This window comes from Amphibalanus amphitrite, unplaced genomic scaffold (assembly GCF_019059575.1).
Source record: "Amphibalanus amphitrite isolate SeventyFive unplaced genomic scaffold, NRLGWU_Aamphi_draft 000206F_arrow, whole genome shotgun sequence".
Taxonomy (NCBI): domain Eukaryota; kingdom Metazoa; phylum Arthropoda; class Thecostraca; order Balanomorpha; family Balanidae; genus Amphibalanus; species Amphibalanus amphitrite.
The window spans coordinates 305,170-325,162 of record NW_024881701.1 but is presented as its reverse complement, the minus strand read 5'-3'; the positions used below and the strand labels follow the sequence as shown (position 1 = coordinate 325,162).

The following is a 19,993-nucleotide window of genomic DNA, read 5'->3' as shown; positions in this document are numbered from 1 at the left end:
GCGCAAACGGCAGGAACGGGCGCGGCACTGCAGCCGCCCAGTCACGGCCGCGAGCTGCCCACGAAGTCAGAGTCGTGACTCGGACTCCAGACAACCAACGGTGACTCGGGATCCAGTCAACCAGCGGTGACCCGGACTGAAGACTCGTGCCGCTGCACTGTGAGCCAGCACTGCAGAAATGGACGGACGCCAGACGAAATGACGGGAAGACGGACGGACAGACGCACAGGCGCAATAAGGACATAAGGGAAGGATGAGACGCGAGTGGACGAAGTTCCTTGAGGTTCCTCTTACCTTCCTTGAATACCACCCAATGCCACCGACCTAAAGAGCAGCCTGCCTCTTTGCTATATCATAAGGGTCCGCCTGTGCCATCTCATCTTATCGACACACCCTTTCATCACCGCCGGGACAGCGCTCTCGGCATTCGGGCGTCTGTTTCCGCCGGCGCTATCAGTGTTTGGACGGCCGGGCCACACAAATGGCCGAAAACAAATCTGAATGCAATGCACTTACAGCGCTTCAGCGCGGCGTGCCTCCGCGGGTAAACAGCTCGTCGCAGGCCGGCCTGTCAGCGGTGACGACTATAGCTCATCTGTGGGAGCGACTGGGGCTATAATTTTCGGCTAGAATATTCGTCGGTGAGGCTCGAGTTTTCCCGTTTGCGCTCAAGATCACGACGAGTTATAACGTTTATGATTGAAAAATGTGGCAAATTAGCCTTTCGTGATAGCGGAAAAAACAGTTACATAAGCACCAGGACAATAAGTGGGCTAGAATTTGTGAATATAAGGAGGAAATTTGACTGGCAAATGATAGAGCGTGCAACGGAAGCATTCCGCTCCTGCGCACCATTAGGTAAGCTTATCGATTGAACGTACGCAAAACGCACTGCTTTAACTTGTATGTAATGTAACCATTACCTACGTGTTCTTATACCGCGTACAAGAATTTCATTTCTAAATGGTTTTGTCTTTTAACAATGAAACCATCCTAGCCATTGAAATATCCTTAGCGACCGCGGACAAGGACCCGTTTCAGTGAAATTGCTCACAGCGCTCTACTTTTTACTCGAACTTTTGGAGCACCTCCTTTTAATCCCATTATCAACCAATCAATATTTACCCAAAGGACCACAAAATGGCCAAAGTTAGGAGAGATAGCTCAGGCTGGAAAGGATATAAAATAGTTAGCGTATCTTTAGGCACCTGGGGTGAACCCGTCTGCGCCTTTCATCCATTTACGGTACTGTTGTCTTTACCAAATGGATAGGGAACTATTAACATCCCGCTTCTGAAAGGAAACATGTTAAATAAAGATAAAGAACACATGAACGGTTAAACATGCAACAAACAAGTGAATGGCCTGTTCAAACTCCGAGCAAACCATTTCACTTGAGTTCAATGGCTAGTTGAAATAATAAAACCAACCTCTAATTCCAGCGACATGAACAAATCGCATACCATAAATTCTAATTGAAACTTGAAATAAAAATGAAGACGTTGATTGATTGATTGATTGATTGATAGTTTGTGCCTGTGGGTGTCTTGGTGATAATAAACAAATGACCACATCCTGGGCAATCCTCCTGTTTGATGTGCACCCGTTCCCACAACGCTCTGACGATGGGCGCGGTACCGGCACACGTGACATCGTTTATGCCGTTTCTCCCCGGCGGCGGAAGGCGGCCCACAGGCGCTGTTCGGCACACCATGTCGCTCTCTACCGTTACGATCCCGGAGTCGGAACGCCGCACCGATGCCGCCACATTATGCTGATTTCCTCCATAGCCACTCGTTTGTGGTATCCGGCGACCAACTTTCTGCCGGTACGAGTCATCAGGCGGCCATAACGCGTGATTGACGGCACTCAATTCTCACCGGCTAGACTCTACCGTCTGTAATCTTTCCATTGCACTGTTGACTGCGGGTGAGCCAACTGTCATAACAGTCGCTCAATGACGGGTAACTCAATCAACAATACACACGTAAATAAACGTTTCTCCGCTTGGATGGCATTCGGAAACAATCACGCGATTGGAAACCACCAATGGAGCACCCATGTCTCACGAAACCCCCCAATCAGCATAATCACGTGTAAATCGGCCGGCCAGAGTCCCTGATTTCGGTCCGATTTGCGGGCTGGGGAGGGCCACCTGCTGCGGCGCGGTCTCCCGTTAGGCCCTCGCACGTCACACGGTGCCGCAGACACCGCAGCGGCGGCCCCCACACAGGAAACAGGCGAATAATGCGACAATGATGGAAAATTATCGACAAAATTGCCGGAAAGCGTCTGGGGCGGCACGGCAGCGGTGGCAGAGGCGGCGGCGGCGGCGGTGCAGCGAGGGCCAGTGGCGACTGTCTGAGCCCAGAGTCCGGTAGTAGGGGCGGCGATCCGATCGGTCCTGACACCGGGGTGTCAGTCCTGTCCGGTCCCATCGCGTCCGGCCGACGGATCGGACCACCGGCGAGCCGCCGGCCGACGCGTGGGAACGACCTAGCGACGGCCGAGGACAGCGGTCCGGCCGCCCCCGCCCTGTCCTCGTCCCGCCGAGGGCCGGTCCTCTGACTCACGCACACCGTGCGACGACGGAGCGTCACGGAACGGCGGGCACAGGCAGCTGGTCACCGCCGGGAGCGTCGCCGCCGGGACAGGGGCGATCGGTAATCATGGCCGGTGATCGGTGATCATGGCTGGTGATCGGTGATGATCGCAGAGGACGTCGCTCGGTAGCATGATGAGATAGGATGTGACAGGAAGACAGGATGACAGGCAGCCAATGTGCACGCACACATAGCGGGTCTAGTGGTCACGCATGCCCCGGTCACTCAGGATGAAATATACGACCGCATTGACGCACGCCATGTACATGGCGTGTCCACATGTATGTGCCCAGTGTCCACATGCATGTGGACACTGGGCTTCCGGAAGGCAGGGAGAATGTGGACGGATGAACGGATTAGTGTGCTCTCGTAACTTCGACCGTCAGTGACGGCTGCTTTGTTGAAACTTTATAAATTACATGTAGAAAGAGCATACCTACAATAAACCAATGGCAGAGGGAAGGGACAGGGGGACAGAGCGAGGGAAGAGACATGGAAAGAGTTAAGATAATGGGAGAAAGTGCGAAGGAAAATGGAAATATATGGAATAGAACGGGGTACAAAAAAGAGATGGAGGCGAAGATGGAACAGACAGAAGAGCGTACGGACAAATGACTGCTGAGACGTGCGAAGAGAGAACAGAGTGATATACAGTGATACACGGTCGAAGGACGGAGAGAGAGACGAATAGAGAACGGAGCGAATAACTGATAGGAACACAAAGGAAACGGACCGGGAGAATAGGAACTACCGCGCGAGAGAAAATTGCGAGGCGTGGAGGTGGTATCAAGGGCTTCACAATGAAAACGAATGAATGGCGTGCATACATACGTGGCGAGCGGGGCACGTCCCCGTAGTCGTGCATGGTTATCATGTCCTGCATGGACCTGTGGTTTGTGAATGCTTACACGGCAGGGGCCTATCACGAAAACGACGCGAGAATTTCAGAAGATATGCATAATCCAAGAGTATGCCGTGAAAACCTCTCAAAGAAAAATGCATCAGCTCAGCCTTAGTACCTGCACATTTGTTATGCATGGATAAAACAAAACGTGAAGCCCGAACCAGTAACCCATGGCCATTATGTAACAAGCTCATCGCTTGATTCGGCGCATACAAAACAGGCGCCCATGGAAAACCAGTATACCGGCGGCAGCAAAGGGCACGCGCTGCTCGGCGAAAGGCCCGCAGACGCGTCCCACGGCTAGTCAGCCTTGACTCGCGATAGTCGCATCAACCGATACCCACTAAGATAAGTTGGGTCACACAATTCAACAAAAAGCGGCCGCAGCCGGGCTGTTTTTGCCCGATGTAACACAGTCTCCTCAAATCAAGGAGAGAGTGATGCCACCGGTCGTTTCCGATGCACTATAGTAGAACTCGATAACCGATAAAACATCATGATACACCCCGATACTTTTTACTAAAGTCGACCCCTCGGCGCAGTGGAAGATCATTCCAGCTACCAGTTTACGAGTCGGAGTTGCCGAATCGCTCCTAGCATTCAGAATTGCGATAAGCAGCGAGGCCAGCTGGGCAAGATCTGCCCACTCCACCGGTGGCTACCGAAATCGATACCAATGGCGAAAGTGGCGGGCCGGGTCGTCTTACCTTCCTCGGCGTGTGTCAGCGGCGGTCCACAGAGAAGCAGCAGGGCCAGCAGGGCCCAGCGGTGGCCGGCGGACGGCGGCGGCCGCATCCCTGGCACCTCGGGTCACCGGAGGTCAGCCAGGTCACCGCCGCGCATCGGGTCACCTGTGGCAGGAGAGACTGAATGTCAGACAGAGATATATATATAGGTCTCGTTATATAGGATTGTTAGTTTTGTTGCTTTGGAGCAAATTTCTTCGAAGTCTGCCCCAAAAGCACTGCTCCTAACGGAGCACACCGTTGTCTCGGGTGTCACCGTTGTCACACCGTTGTCACTGAGATTCGTGCAGCGCTCCTAAACGGAGCTGTGGGCACTCACCCATTAACGCAAGTCATATGCGAGTCGGAAAGCACCGCGTTCCCTTCCGACAGTTGTACCTTATTGTCTCTGCGCTCTCACGTATGTCTCACATCGGAAACAGTCGCGGCCATTTGCGCAATATTGCTATCTAGATTGTTCGTGCCGCTATCGCGGCTTGGTAAAGCCCATATCTCACCCATTCTCAGCCGCGGCACATTTGTTTCCCTCGGCTATCACTATTTGTGGCCATGAGAAACGGCAATTACACGGAGGGCGGATTTTATCGTCTGGAAGCAGAGCCCTGTGTGAGCTGAGGCCGAGGTAAAATAGCAGCCGCCCAGAGCTTAATTGTGGACTAACTGACTGGTCTGTCCTGCTGGACTGACCCAAACGTTATGTGCGATACTGGTTTGCAGGGAGACAGCAATAAACAACCAATGAAGGAAAGTAAAATGAAGATAGACGGACTCGATTCCTTTTAGCTTCTCAGCAAATCACAGCCAACATAAAGTTCAATTTATGCTGAGATTTATACAACGGTCAACACAAACAATTTGCCATCAATCATCCAATATTAAAAGCCACCCAAATTTCAGTGCAAAATATTGTTTTGAGGAAAGTCTGGATATTCTATCAACGAACAATCACCGTAGAAAACACGCCATCTCCTCAATGCTCGGTCCGAATCGAATGGTCATCCTCGCAATCCACCGCAGGTCGTTACTTTGCTACGGCTCGGCAAACGAAAAACAGACCCAGTACTCAGCCCAGAGACGCCTAATGCTGTTTTATTTTGCGGTGCGATTTGACGAACAAATCCCGGACCGCCGGCTACCTCCGAGACCACTCTGATTATCAAGGTCACTCATATGCATAATGCATAATGCAACGAGCCATAATTTGCGCCGCCATGTCTTTAAGCGCACCCCGGCAAAAAAGGTCAATTTAAAGTGATGATTAGCATAATCTGTGCCGGGACGCTACTGAAGTCGGCCGCGCGCTCCATTCAGCTCGCTCCACTCCGCCGCGCTGCTGAGGTGGCCGCCGCGTTCGGCACCCACAAAGCCATGCTACACCCACGTCCGGCGGCGTGCAGTGTGCAATGTGCATCCCGTCCCCGGCGGCGCGGCGGTAGCCCGGCGCCCGTGCAGTACATACACCACCCGTCAGCCGGCGCCGGGGGCGGCGGACCGAGAGGCGGAGGATAGAGGAGAGTCTCAACTGACTCGGGGAGGTTAGGATGGCGTCCGGGGGTGGCGGATGGCGTCTGACAGTCGATGACATAACGACGAATGGTAGAGGCTGACTGAGGGTGAATGAGAATCAATGCTAAGACAGATGGATAGTAGCGACGGTGAGGCCAATATCTGCCCAGCCAAATTGGTCAGTCGAGCTCGTAGCTCGTCACCGGCGGTCAGCGCGGCTGTTGTGACAGTGGCGAGCACGGCGAGTGGCGCAGCGTGAACGACATACATACATATAGGCGGGCGGCGACGCGTGACATCAAGACAGCGAGATCCGGCGCCAACCGAGAACCGTCGAGACACGCATGGAACCACGCCGAGAATTGGCGACTCCGACCGAGACTCGCGGGGCCACGTCAAGGAGCAGTGCCCCTTAGCTGGGGCAGAGCCGTTACAGATGGAGACTTGAAGAGGCGTGAGCGAGTCAGAATACCACCGCCGTCTGCAGGGGCGGATCCAGCATTTTGCCAAGGGAGGGGCTATTCCGAATCGGGGGCCCCCCATCGATGGGGGCCCTACCTACCCCCAAAAGTTTAAGCCTGGATTTCGTCCACTTTATTTTTGGGGGCCCCCTATCATGCTTTTTTTGCAAAAAAAAAAAGAAAATGAGAAAGTCGCCCGGGGGGGGGGGGGCGCTATAGTCCCTATCGCCCCCCTGGATCCGCCCCTGCTAGGAGGCCTTGTATGTGAACTAGGAAGCCCTCTGTGATAGCTAGGAGGCCCTCTGTGCAGATGCGAGCGCAGGCCCTCAGTACAGACTTGGAGACCCTTTGTGTGGATGCGAGTGGAGGCCCTCTGTGGAGATTAAGAGGTCCTGAATTGGCGAAGAGGATATCTGTGCAGGCTTGGAGTCCCTCTGTGCAGGATAGGAGACCTTCTGTGTGAGTTAGGAGGCCCTCTGTGTTGGCTAGGAGGCCCTTTGTTCGGATGCGAGTGGAGGCCTCTGTGTAGGCTAAGAGATTTTGTGTTTGTTAGGACATCTGTGCAGGCTTGGAGGCCCTCTGTGCAGGTTAGGAGGCCCTGTAAAAGTGGTCATCTCTGTGAGTATAAGAGACCTCCAAGACCAAGTTATGAAAAGCTTTACCAATCTTCTAACAAAGAAGTCTTCTCAGCTAGTCTTCTAAGAAATAACTAAGTGGGTAGGTTAAAAAAAAAACTCATCGGATTTCGGCCACTTTATTTTCAGGAGGCCCCCTTTTCAGCTTTTTAACTTTTTATTTTATTTATGAAAAAAATCGGCCAAGGGGGGGGGGCCATGGCCCCCATGGCCCCCCCCTTGTATCCGCGCCTGGCCGTCTGTATTGTGGCTGGCGGCATGGACAGCTTGATTCAGACGGAATCGGCTCTGGCTGGGTTTCATGAAGAGATTGGTAAGTCGGTCAGAGCTCGGCCTCAACCACTGATGAACTATTGCAGACCGTACCGTCGCGTCCCATTACCGAAAACGCCTGGGCGACTCAGGAGTCAGCATTGGCTGATATGCAGACAGGCACAACCACCTTGCTACGGCCGCTAACATAGCAACTTTGCGTGCGAGCTGCGACTCGGCTATGGTTCAGGTTGGCGTGGAGATGTGGATAAACTCGAGGTACAGACGGGCCCAGCAGACGGAGATTCTAAGAAGGTGGAGGCGGGAGAAAAGGCGGGACCTAATCTGAGGCGGACCAAATTTTTAGCCGCTAACTAGTTCGGCAACAGCTTATACGAGACTTGCTATGCAAAAGAGTTAGCACTTGAGGCGAGTAGTGTGGTGATAGTTTTCATATTCCATTCAGGGGCAGAGAGCGCTAAACCGATTTGGTAGGTACACCTACTTGGCGATGTCATACATGCAGGATGAATATGTTAACACGACAGGTGCCTGCTATAGTGTGGCATCTCCTCGACAGCTGGACTGTGGCACTTTGAGCCGGGCGGGCCAGGGAAATGACATACAGCAACACGTGATTCTCAGAGGTGATAAGGACATAACCATTAACCGGAGTCACACTCAACACCAATCATTGCCATAGGCAACTCAAAGCAAAGAACCCAGCTTCATAGTCACGCTCACAGCTGCGTGCATCCGAGAAAAGCAAACTCCAACACCTCACCCTATAGCCCACACCGTTCCGCAAACAGTGCTGACCGGGCCGTCGCATTCCCCTTTCCGGCGCTTCAAACATGGTCGGGTGACCTCAGCGGTTTGGCAAACAGGTAGGTAACCGCCGGTGGCTCGGTCGGTTTGCGGTGCGACGCCGCGGTGGACGGTGGACGGGACTGCAGCGTTTTCCTCCTATCGAGCAGCTCCCGTAGCCCGTCACAGCGAGCCGCGCCACTCGTCTGAGACTGTCCAGCCCCATCCGCCCCTCGTGGCTCCACTCGACCCTGCCGGCGCCCCATCGGCCGCTCATTTTTCCTCCTCCGGTCGATCGACAGAGCACCATTGGGCCGATCAACTCGGTGGCAGTCACGACTTCGATACGGCGTGAGGACCGGTCGCCCCCGGTCCGGCTCCCGTGCACCGGCGCTGGGAGGTGGTTTGGTAATGGAATCACAAGCCATGTGGGATAGGTACATTTGTTCTGAGAGGTTGTTATCGAGTTCTTTCTTTTCATCCCGATCAGCTGTTGTTTGGGCTTGCAGCTGGAGAGGTTTCGATTTGCGACACAATAGTACAATGAACTTCAACCGTGCACAGCTCTTTAGAACTTTCTTCCCTGCATCTATACCTAGTCTATACCAAGTCAATGTGACTGAATGGTGAAGGTGCCTTATCCCTATTCCTGGCGGGCTCCGCCGGGACAAGAAACTGGCGGGGGGGGGGGGCCGATTCGGCCCCCCCCCCCCTGAGATCTCGAGAACGAAGCAAGATAGCGACAAACGGTAAACGGCATCGGATACGCACGGTCAAGATCTACAATTTTTACTAAGGTCATTTTCAGGTCAGGTCAAAGATGACGTCACAGGGGTCGAAAAAGTCAAAATGGCGGCGCTAGATATGGAGAGAGTTTTTCTCGAATAACTTTCGAATTAGTCAAGATAGGAACAAACTAAGGGCATCATCGTGATCCTCTCGTCAATCCGCATCGAATGATATATATGTTGACCTCGCAAGGTCAAGGTCAAAGGTTGACCTCAGGTCACGTGACCTCGAGGTCATCATGTATATCATTCGATGCGTCTTGACGAGCTGAACACAATGAGACCATCCACGCGTCTGTATCTTGTTCCTGTACGGAGTTATTGGCCAAAAACCTTTGGTGACCTTTGATGACGTCACATGACCTCACAGCTGCCCAACAGCAAAACAGACCTCAAGGTAGTGAAGGTTGATCGTATATGAAGTCATGTATGGTATATGGGGCCATTCCGACCCGTTTTAGTGGTAAAAACAGGGAGTTGATTTTTCCCCCATTGACTTATAATGGGGAGGTCGCGAAACTGACCTGACCTTAGGTCACCGATATCAAAATTCCGAGATATACAAATTGCACATACTGGTACCCTAACTAAAGCCTGAAGAGAAGAAATTGATCGGTCAAAAACTATAGCTCTGGCGTGATTGCAAACTTTTCTGAGGTAGGGTCACCAAACCGCCTCTGGTGACCTGACCTGAGGTCAGATCAACTCAAAATTTTCAGACATGTTGCGTAGAAGCCTTTTAGGAGAAGTCAGAAAATTTGAGCTTCCTAGCTCAACGCGTTTGGGAGAAATAACCAAAAAACCTCAGGGGGGGGGCTCCTGAGGCCCCCCCCGCCAGGAATAGGGTTATTATGAAGTTGGCATCCAAAGGCATCCAGCCCGTGTCTTCCATCACTGCAATATCGGAACCGTATCCACACGCGTCCATCAGCATCCACCCATATCCAGCCTGTATCCGGCCTGTGTCCGGCCTGTATCCGCGCTGTATCCGGCCCGTACCGACGCGTGACTCTTCCCACGCGACCCAGCCAGCGTATCCACCGACGCCGTCGCCTCCAGCACCGGCGGCCGGCCAAAGCGGCTAGTCACGTGCACTGGCGGTGGCTAGGCGGGCCGGGCAGGGCCGTGCCGGGCAAGGCAGGGCAGGCACCCGCTGCCGCCGGCCGCTGGCAGACGGCGAACGGCAGACCGGTTTGGCAGCGCGGTCCGAGCGTGCAGGGCGTCCGGCGCGGCTCGCTGGGGAGGGCTGGATAGGCGAGCGACGAGCCGGCACGTCTGTGGGGTAGGTATCTGTGGAAGTGTGTGGTAGTGTTCAGGGATGTAGTGTGAAGGATCTGGGTTGGTAGTGTGATAGCACGTTTATATTGATTTATCTAAAGGAAGGTGTGAAGGGGACGGTCTGTGGGAAAAGTAGAAGGATTTGTGAAGCGGCCATTGGGATGGTCTGTAATGGGATGATCTGTGAGGCGGAGCAGGGAGGACCTGTGGGAATGTCTACGGGTGTGTGAGGCGGCTGAGAAGCGAGGGCGGCAGAGAACCGTTTTGTTGTACGGAAGTCGAGATCTGAGAGATGGTTGATTGCCGGATGAGCGAAATAAGCTGAAAAACACGGTGATATATGGACATCACAATGCGAAGCATCCATACAGCCGAAAGCGTCACTGAAGGTTCAGACACTGGGTTTCGTGGCAGACAATAGAAGCAGGTGACCGCGAAACGGTGAGATACATATACTGAATTGCAATTATGTCAATGTTGCAACTGATGTTGGTTGCAACATCAATTTCCATTCTGGCTGTCGTAGGCATACAAGATAAAAGCATAACTGTGCAACACTTATCTATTATTCATTCCACAGACGCATACGCAAAGGCGGATGTGGAAGATTGCTCTCGACTTTTAGAGTGCTTCAACGGGAGAAAGATGCGTGCAAAGATACAACATCGCTTTATCAGGAGGATGAAACGGTAGGAACTTGCCGTTGGTTTGTGCTTCATGAAGCAACTATAAGCAAAAGTTACGGGCTGCCCTAGGAATCGTCAGGATGCAGACAACGAGTAAGACTGTCGACAGTCCGTCTCCCGTCAAACGCATGTAATCAATAGACCACCGATAATTAGAAGATCACAGACTATCTCCATTACGAGTAGGTATAACCACCACTCCAAACTAAACTCCCACCAGCAGCCATGGACGCGCCCGCTGAAGGGCTGTTTTCCGGTCATTCTTCCCCGCGGGCCGCCTTTTTCCTCCGATTCGTCCATTCGGTTCCCTGACAATGAGTGGTAGCTGGCGGTGACACAGTTTCGCCACTTCTGAATCATCGCTGCGGTTTCCAAAACGGCAGCAGACTGCTGGAGGTTTGAACTGGTGAATGGTGATGACCATGGCAGCTTGTAGCCCGGCGTCTAAATGCAGCAAGCGTTCAACGCAAAACATTGAACACAGCCCGCTCAACGCGACGCATCCGACGGAACCCATCCAACGCAACGCATCCAATGCATCCAACGCAACGGATCAAACATAACACATATTACGTGTCGTCGCCGTGTTACTGTTGCCGCACACACATGCATCGAGATCAAGTTCAGGTTCAACAAGCGCCCCGACGCCTCACATCAGATCTGGCCGGATTCCGAATATGATGTCCGGCCGGTGGAGGAGAGACCTGCCCGGATACAACCTTGCTCTGCACCGGCTGCATTGTTGACGGAATATTCTCACTGAGCACTGGACGCGATCAAGGTTGGACACGACAGGGTGCGCTGATCCGATAGCATCTGACGCTTCTGACGTGGACATAGACAGCGCTCTGGATCAGCCACACTCCTTCAGCAGCGTGGGTGGTAAGCCAGTCACAGACCAGACCGAAGCGTGTGAATAAAACTCGACGCGCGGCGTGTCTTTTCCTTTTCGTTGAGCTCGGCACTGAGGTCTCCTTGAAACTCGGCGGAAACACTGACAACCGGTTACTCCGCGGCCGACATTGCGCAAAGCAGGCAAACTGGCGGCGCGCTGCGACCGAGTCGGCGCTGTCGGCACTGATCTCTCCGCACTGTCGGTGCAGTGCACTATGGTTGGAAACGGCCTCACGGATGGCCGGGGGTCAACGCGAAAAAATGTTTTGCCCATAACTTGTTAATGCGTAGACCGACTGCGATGAAACTTTGCATAGGTATACCAGTGTCTTTCGTGCATCATACAGTAACTCAGAAATGACGAGGTCACGTCACGTCATGCATGTGTGACGTCATCATTGCAAGCATGTCATAATTCTCCTATGTCTTTCGTTATGTTATCGATATCGCGAGGCATTTTGAACATGTTTTGAATACTGCTATTACTGAATGGATATTGTTGTTATGCTTTAGGGCGAGAAATATCAGCGTAGTGACGCACATTGTCTTACTATTGGTCATAAAGAGTCAAAAATTTGGAGAAAGAGTATTTATGATTTTTTTTTTTAGATTGGGCAAAAAAGTAAGAAATAAAATGACGATCAAATGACAAAACATGCGTCAGATTAACCCGGCAGTTGCTGGGGTATTTCCCCATCCGCCGTTTGCCGGGGGGGGGGGGCGTTCAACGCCCCCAGCCGATAACTCGCGAACAAATAGGCGCAGCGAAACGCACGAGGCGCGGCAAACGAAAGAAGAACGTGACGAGACGATTCACATGAATACTTTAAAGCTGAATTTCGAGGTCACAGGTCGGGTCAAGGTCAGGTCAAACACTTGAAATCGGGTTTTCAGTAGCATGGACTTTAGAACCTCGCAATCGGTGCCTCGCGTTTCGCGTTTCGATTATATCGTCATCAGTTGGTCCTAAATAAATTCAGTCATCAGTTGGTCCTAAACAATCTGTCACAACTGTCATAACTGTCACAACCCTTCATATAAGTGCTAAAAGAGTGTCAGATCAATGTAGGGGTCAGTCAAGCATAGGCCACTGGCCAGGGTCAAAGTCAGGTCAATCAGGTAAGCACATAACCCCGAAAATTAAAACTGGTACCTATTCGCAGCCCATGCATGACACATGTTTTATGGGTACTTTTGGGCGTAGAACACGATGGTGACATTCATTTTATCATACGAGTACGTGGCTGGTTGAAAAAAGATCAATTTCAGAAATGCATGCGTCATGGTCGTGAAGTAGTCACGAGAAATTGCCAACATTCAGTTCAAGATTTTGGAAAATGTAGAACGATGATCAAAAACCATAGATAGACATTTGATTTGCCATGGTATTGGCAGTGTAATGGAGTTTACAGCATGTCTGTATGTCTGTTCTGTCAGTGGATATCCATATCCATACTCCAGGATATCCATACACGTTTGCACGATATTCATACTCCAGGTGCAGGGGCGAGCAGTTACTTCTTACGAGGGGTGCGGAGTCAAAGTCAGAGTCGGAGTCAGAGTCGGAGTCGGAGTCAGAGTCGCCCAGAGTCGTGGCAACGAGCCAGGAGTCGGAGTCGGAGTCGGGGTCGGTCAGGAGCCCGCAGTGGAAGTCGGAGTCGGTCCGAATCGGAACAGCTCCATCGCGACTCCGAAACACTGGCAGGGGTCCGGAGTCGGAGACAGAGTCGGCCGGAGTCATGGCAACGAGTCAGGAGTCGGAGTCGTAGTCGGAGTCGGATTTGGCGCCACCACGACTCCGCAACCCTGCTTCTTACCATCATTTATAAGGATAAGCGATTGCAAGATTGACGAGCCGACCTGGTGCTAACGAAGCGACGGGTAGGTACGCCTCGGGAGATGAAGCTTCACGGACGATTTTGCGCACAAGTGCGCAGTCTGCTTTTACGTTCCCCTTACGCAGAATTGAATAGAGATTTATTCTGCCAAAAAGCTCAATGGAGGTCGATGGAGAACTTTTTGTATGTCCAATGAAACATAAACGCAATTTTGCAAATATTGCTGTGGTGACACTGCAAACAGAATGCAATGCCGTTCCTGATTTTGAACACGCATGGGAAAAAGAGTCACTCCACTCGATAGCCAACATAACAAGGATTATTTTGATATATAATAATCCAGTTTTACAACGTCATGGAGGTACTCCACATGCTATCACCAGCGCGGTTGTTTAAACCTTTGACGGCGCACCAAAAAAGTCACTGTCAGAAACTCCCGATTCCACGTACAATAATGGAGACTAAATGCGCAACTAAATATTTTTTTCTGCCCAATTCAAAACATTTCATCAATTTCCAACAGAATGACACCCCAAATATACATATATTCCGAAATTGCCCACGGCCATCCGTGAGGCCGTTTCCAACCATAGTGCAGTGGCGAGATTAGCCGCCGCGTGCCGGCGCATCTAAAGTGTTGCCGACATCGGACCACACAGGCCGACCATGTATCAAGACGACGGACCGTGTCAGACGGGCGGCGGTCCGGTCCGGTCCCGGCCGCGGTCTCCGCCGACACTGACAGCTGAGCACTCAGGAGCAGCTAGCTCTACGGCCTCAGGGACCCGGCCGCAGACCCGGCTGCATTCGATATTAGTTTCCAAAGCTTATGTGATCGACATGAGACAGATAACAGCGATAATATTACTTTCTCGTTCTGTTCAAATAGCATCACCCCATGCTAGAATTCTCGTTCCTCTTTTCTCCGGCTCCAAGAAGCCTCCAATTTGCAACAAATCAGCACGGCTCTGAGCTGTTTGCAGTCATCACCTTTCTCCCGTTCGTGCCAGTCTCTTCCACCGCCCCTGTTGCCACCCCCACCCCCCCCTCCCCCTCACGGGTGCATTCCCAGTCTGTATGCGCTCCATGGTTCCGCTCGACACCCCACCCGGGCCCTCTGGTCCCCGGCTCGTCGGGCCGGCCGCTGTAGCCATTTCTCAGCGGTGGCGTGTGCGAGCGACTCGATCCGTCAGAGGTGGCGCGCCCGCCGGTCCCGATGAAAGGCCCGCAGTCTGCGGCGACAGCCGACGTCGTCGCCGAGTCTCGTTCGTCGCGTCCGCGCCGTGACGGCCGCGCAGCGCCGGCATTGTCAGCGCGGACACGTTCTGTGGAGGTGGCGGATGTCGCGGAGGTTGCGGCTCAGTGGGTGCCCCTGTCAGAGCCGCCGAATTCGATGTCGCTGGTGGAAGCTGAGGGGCTTGTGGGGGTGACAAGGAATGGAGGTGCGAGGTGTAGTGGTCGAGATCAAACCCGGTGTGATGCAAGGCAGAAAGATAAGAAAGGAGAATAAGGGGGAGAGGGACAGGGAGAGGGAAAGGGAGAGGGAAAGGGAGAGAGAGGGGGAGAGGTCAGCTTCCACGGTGACAGGACAAATGGTGCGCCTGGACTCCAAATGCTTTATGTTTGTGAATCGACAAAGATCTGGTGAGAAAGGTCTAGGATTTCGAAACGTTTAATCATCCTAATGCTCAGTATGTCGGGAAAGCATTGACACGGAAACCCGAAGCCAAAACAGATATTTCTACCGGTAAGTACGGGCAATGTCAGAACAATTGTAGGCATCTTAAACACTTAGTTCGTGATTCACAGCGACACCTGTACCAATTTTAATTACTAGCCACTAAATAATGTTATCAGATTTAACAGGATTCATGCAAAGAAAATCGGTCTCTAATCCTAGATCAACAAATGACTTGAAAGCTTCATGCTACCTCCGCTGTCATGCATGGTTTAGCTACTAACGGAATCACCTTTTTAATTTACCTTGCTGATAACGCGGTCTTTAAAACGCCTGTATCTATAGCTATACCACAAAAAGAGAACGACGTACGAACGGCAAAAAAAATAACCAGTTACCACTGCAAGGATCAAAAACAAAAAGAAGTTAATTATACTAAAGGATCGCATACCAACTAAAAATACGGAAGATATCCATATACATAGACTCAACCATTAGAGCTCAGTAGGTAAATGGCAGAGTATCCGAAAATAGACAAATTTCAAAATACCAGCCACCCTCCGCACACTTTACACAAACAAAAAGATGCCCGGCCCGGGCTCGAGTGTCTTGTATCGGCTCCATTCGATAGTCGGCATGTCACGGTTATACCTACAATATATTTGTCGATTTCACCATCGGAGCACACCTGGCACGTCACTGTGTCGTGCAGAGGACGGGGAAAATACGTATAAATCGCCCATGACACACAACAAAACTGCTATCGACTAAAAGTGAGATGTCTGACGGTCAATAAGCCTGACCTGTAAGGTAAGGATAACGCTTTAACTCGGGGTACCGATTTCTAAAACACGACCAGGTGGGCGTCAAAAGCCATTTTACGAAAACAGTTCCTGCCGACAAAACTTCTCGACATTCAATAGATAGCACGAAACAAGTTTCTAAACAACACTGACAGAATAAAGCATTGACAAAGCGTACTGCCTGCTTATCGTCGGCTTTAGGCGATAGCCTGTCGCGGAGCAGGGACAAGTTTTCTATAGGGCGGGGACGACGTGGCACGTGATAGCGACTACCACTGGACGTCGGTGGCCCCTAGCGAGCAAAGTCGGTCAATGAAGATCATAGAATGGCAGCCACCGTTGCGTCAACGGTTACTGAAGCTGACGAAATCGAACAGCCGGGTCAGCACTATCAAAGCTTTCCTTGATGGCCCTTGATATGATAAAACTTGGAGACAGCGAACCGCATGCCAGACATAAATACCAATACTTGTATAGAAAATGTGCATTTTCACTATTCAAATAGTGCTATGTCGATTTTCGATCACCAGAGGTCACTGTATTGAGTGATCGTCATTCACTACTGCCCTATTTCTTAGCATCTTCACCATAGATATACCAAGACCTTCCCTAATATGAGTTCATATTTGAAAGACGTGCACAAAACACCAAGGTGCGGCACCGGCCGTTCTGACGTCACTTAATCCCAACAGGTCGGTCTATTTCTAGCTGAATAGTATCGATTAGCAAAACGAACCCACCCTCACTGGTGACAGCTAACAGGCTCTGTTACTGCGGGTGACGGGTGACGTTTTATGACAGCTACATAGGCAAGGGTCACGAAAAACATCAACCGTCTTCTTTTCCATGACATAAAATTCTGAAAAAAATATGTTCCATGAAAGTTCTAATAAATTGCACGATTCAATAAAGAACTTAACCCGATACAAACATTACATCCCTATAAGCAACCTACAATAAGATCAAATATAGTTTCTTTACATATTTTACCCTATTCTGGCGCCAGAAGACAATCATCAATTTATATTTTTTATCCGTGGGTTAAACATGATAACCTATTAAACTGGTGTGTTTCAAGAACGCATCGACATGCTGTTCTACTAGATTTCTGTGAAATTCCACAGTGCCATTATTGTATAGTGTCAGTGTCTCCTATCATTTACCGTGCCTGGAAATCGCCTCTCGGCCAATATTGTCCGTAGACAGCTCCGGCTAAAATTACCAACGAATTGATTTATTGAACTGGGACTCTGTGAAACGGTGCTGCAGCATTTAGGTGGTCAAGTGAATCGGCGATGCGGACATATTACAGCTAACGTACGCACAAGTCAAGTCAATCTGCATCGTGAAAGATAAAAGAGCAGGATTAATAAAAAGTTGAAATAAGAAATAATTTGATAAGAGCAATACGGTTTATGTCTACATATCGGCAAAAACGACCCATTGTGTGTACGGCTGCCTTTTTTTTTTAAGCAGCTGAACAATACAAGCATGTTGCATTGCTGTGACAAAGGATGACAAAAAAAGGGAAGTCGAGTGAATAAACATTGGGCATTTCGAGGAGCCTTATCGTTTGGAACTTGCAATGTGAGGTAGCTGCCCTCTCAGCCTAGCGCCACGCCTTAGTAACGACTAGCGAAGGGCATCCCCGGTTCGTCCCACTTTGTTGCAGCGATATCGCTTCTGTTTCGAAGACTTAACTTCGCGGAAACTTTGTAAAGTAAACAATGCAAACTTCTAGAACAAATATCGAGAGCCTGAATGTATCCCTGGGGAAAGCCTTCTTTACAAAAAGGACCAAACTCGGCTAAGTTAAATGAATTAAAGACGGGAGGACAAAAAAAAAAACATTCAACTGGATAAGAACCATTTCTTTACTGCAAGGTCATGAGGACAAAAACTTAAACAACATACCCATTGCCTTTCAGCCAGCGTCTTGGTGCTCTATACATTTACAATTTAGCATGGTGTAAGGACCAAACGCAGCCTACATACTGGATCAGACACAACGTCAGACTGAACATATTGCCCGCTTTCCAGCACAATGGTCGGCTACACCAGCCAGTGAATACATTTCCATTGTGAACAATGGCATCAAAATGACTTTCAGTGGAGTTTAAGGTAGGGCAGGTCTCGGGTGACAAACGAAATGCGCCACCAACACGGATACGATTCTTAAACAAATCAGCACCAGAAAAAGCTACACACATTACGAATAGATGTAAAGTATGAGGGTTCACACTGCGGCGTTCTTTCATCAATAGAGGCTAGTGTTTACTGTCTCCGTCTTGGGCAATTATGATATCTGCTAGCAAACAAATGAAGCGATAAGCTGCGATGGGGCCTGCAAACTAATTCGTTTTATTTATTCTTAAATTACCAATGAGTGTAACCACTGTAACCCAGATGGCAGACCATATCAGTAATAAACAATGCAATTAATAGTTGTGGCTCAGTTACGAGGTGGAATCCTAAAACATTCATCCCCAAGGTCCCACTCCAACCTAACAATATTCTGAGTCCAGGGGCGGACGACGACCGCTGACCCGACAAAACCTACTGGGTTCCTCGGCCTGTCAACGTTTTAGAAACCGGGACACGTGCGCCCAAAAAGGCCAATTAAACAGATGGGAGACCAATCGACACAAACACATCCACTCAACGTCCGACCCAGCGCAGCGTTCCGCTCTGGGGCCATAAAACGGATCAGAAATCGACTCATCGCGAGTGGGCCGTTCGCCGGGCCGGCTGGGACTGTGGTCGGGTCGGGACCGGATGCCGGTCCCTTACGACACGCTCCGCCGCTTCAGGAGCATACCATGGCTGTCACGGACCAGGGACCAGCGCGGACCAGAGGTGAACGGGGTCCCAAAGCGGACCATGGACCGCTGTTCACTCCCTAGAGACCACGAACGCCTGTGTATTGTGTACCTATAGCAGAATCAGGACAATAAAATAGATCGTTCTAAGCTGTCTGATTTGGTGGCGTTTCGAGTCGGAGTAAAGAGAATGGCCATGGCAATGGGGTTCAGGTTGGCCGGTCAGCGGTGAAGATTGAGGTGTCACGTGCAAACTACACCTAGTGCAAGTGACAGTACCATCGCATACCCTTACATATGTCTGGGGATATGCATCATACAGAGACTTTGCACACCAGTTTGCACAACTAACGCTGTTACATTGCACACGAGTTGCAGAAATTCACATGTAAGGCAATGTTTTCCCCAAAACCGGCCGGCGGTCACAGGCCACAGGGCACAGTTCAACAATCAGGAGCGACACACCAGACACATCCAGAAAATCATTAATTAGCCAAGCCGTAAAGCACAAACCACATTCCCCATTCCTCAACCGCGTTCCGTGGTAGGCAGCGGCACACACGGTAAACTCACCTGACAAACGTATCCCAGCCGCAGCGCAGGCCGAGGCCACTCGTGGGACAACAATCGTCCACTAATCCACAATCCACCGACCCGTCCACAGTCCACCAGCGTCCACAATCGTCTCACGGGACAGTACTTGCGTCCACGCGCGGCCACGCACCCCCACACCTCCTCGCACCACAAGACGACTGCCGCGGCGGCCGTCTTGGACCGCGCTCCGCACGAGACAGTCGGCGGCCGGCGTCTCCACCAATCAGAGGCCGCGAAACGGCCCGGCCGGGCGACCGACCGGCAGGGAGCCGAGACCCCCCAGACAGGGAGGGGAGGGGAGACGCAAACATGTAGTGACTGGAAGCGCGGCTGTGAGGTGACAGGTGTCACAGTGGTCTTGTGTTGATGTGGATTGGATATTGTGCGTGGTCACTGCCACTGGTCAGGGGTGGGCGCTAATTAGTGACTGTGAAGAGAATGCTGCAAGATATGGATGCTTTTTACGGTAAGCTTTTGCTTTCTTGAAACTGGATTGTTCTAGAAAACATGGCGAGCGTATTTGGCTGTGGTCGCATGCTTCTGACCTGTTGGTCTGCGCTGTTGTGGAGTGATAATTGTCAATTGTCATGATGTGTATGAATCATGATGATTGGGTATTGAATGAACTGCCGGTTATCCAGTGGCGGATCCAGGGGGGGGGGGCAAAATGGGCATTTGCCCCCCCCCAAACGGCATAATTT

At 51.1% G+C, this 19,993-nt stretch overlaps 1 protein-coding gene across 1 annotated transcript in view; it reads right to left on the bottom strand.

Moving 5' to 3' along the window:
* The window catches only part of LOC122385043 (ephrin type-B receptor 1-B-like), a 67,442-nt gene extending 47,929 nt beyond the window's left edge, over positions 1-19,513 (bottom strand). Inside the window, exons 1-2 of the mRNA XM_043373006.1 lie at positions 19,272-19,513; positions 4,215-4,358 (exon numbers count right to left, since the gene is read on the bottom strand). Coding sequence (XP_043228941.1) covers positions 4,215-4,302 — 88 coding nt within the window. The 5' untranslated portion in view covers positions 4,303-4,358; positions 19,272-19,513. The remainder of the gene's footprint in view (positions 1-4,214; positions 4,359-19,271) is intronic.
* Between the last annotated feature and the right edge of the window lie 480 nt (positions 19,514-19,993).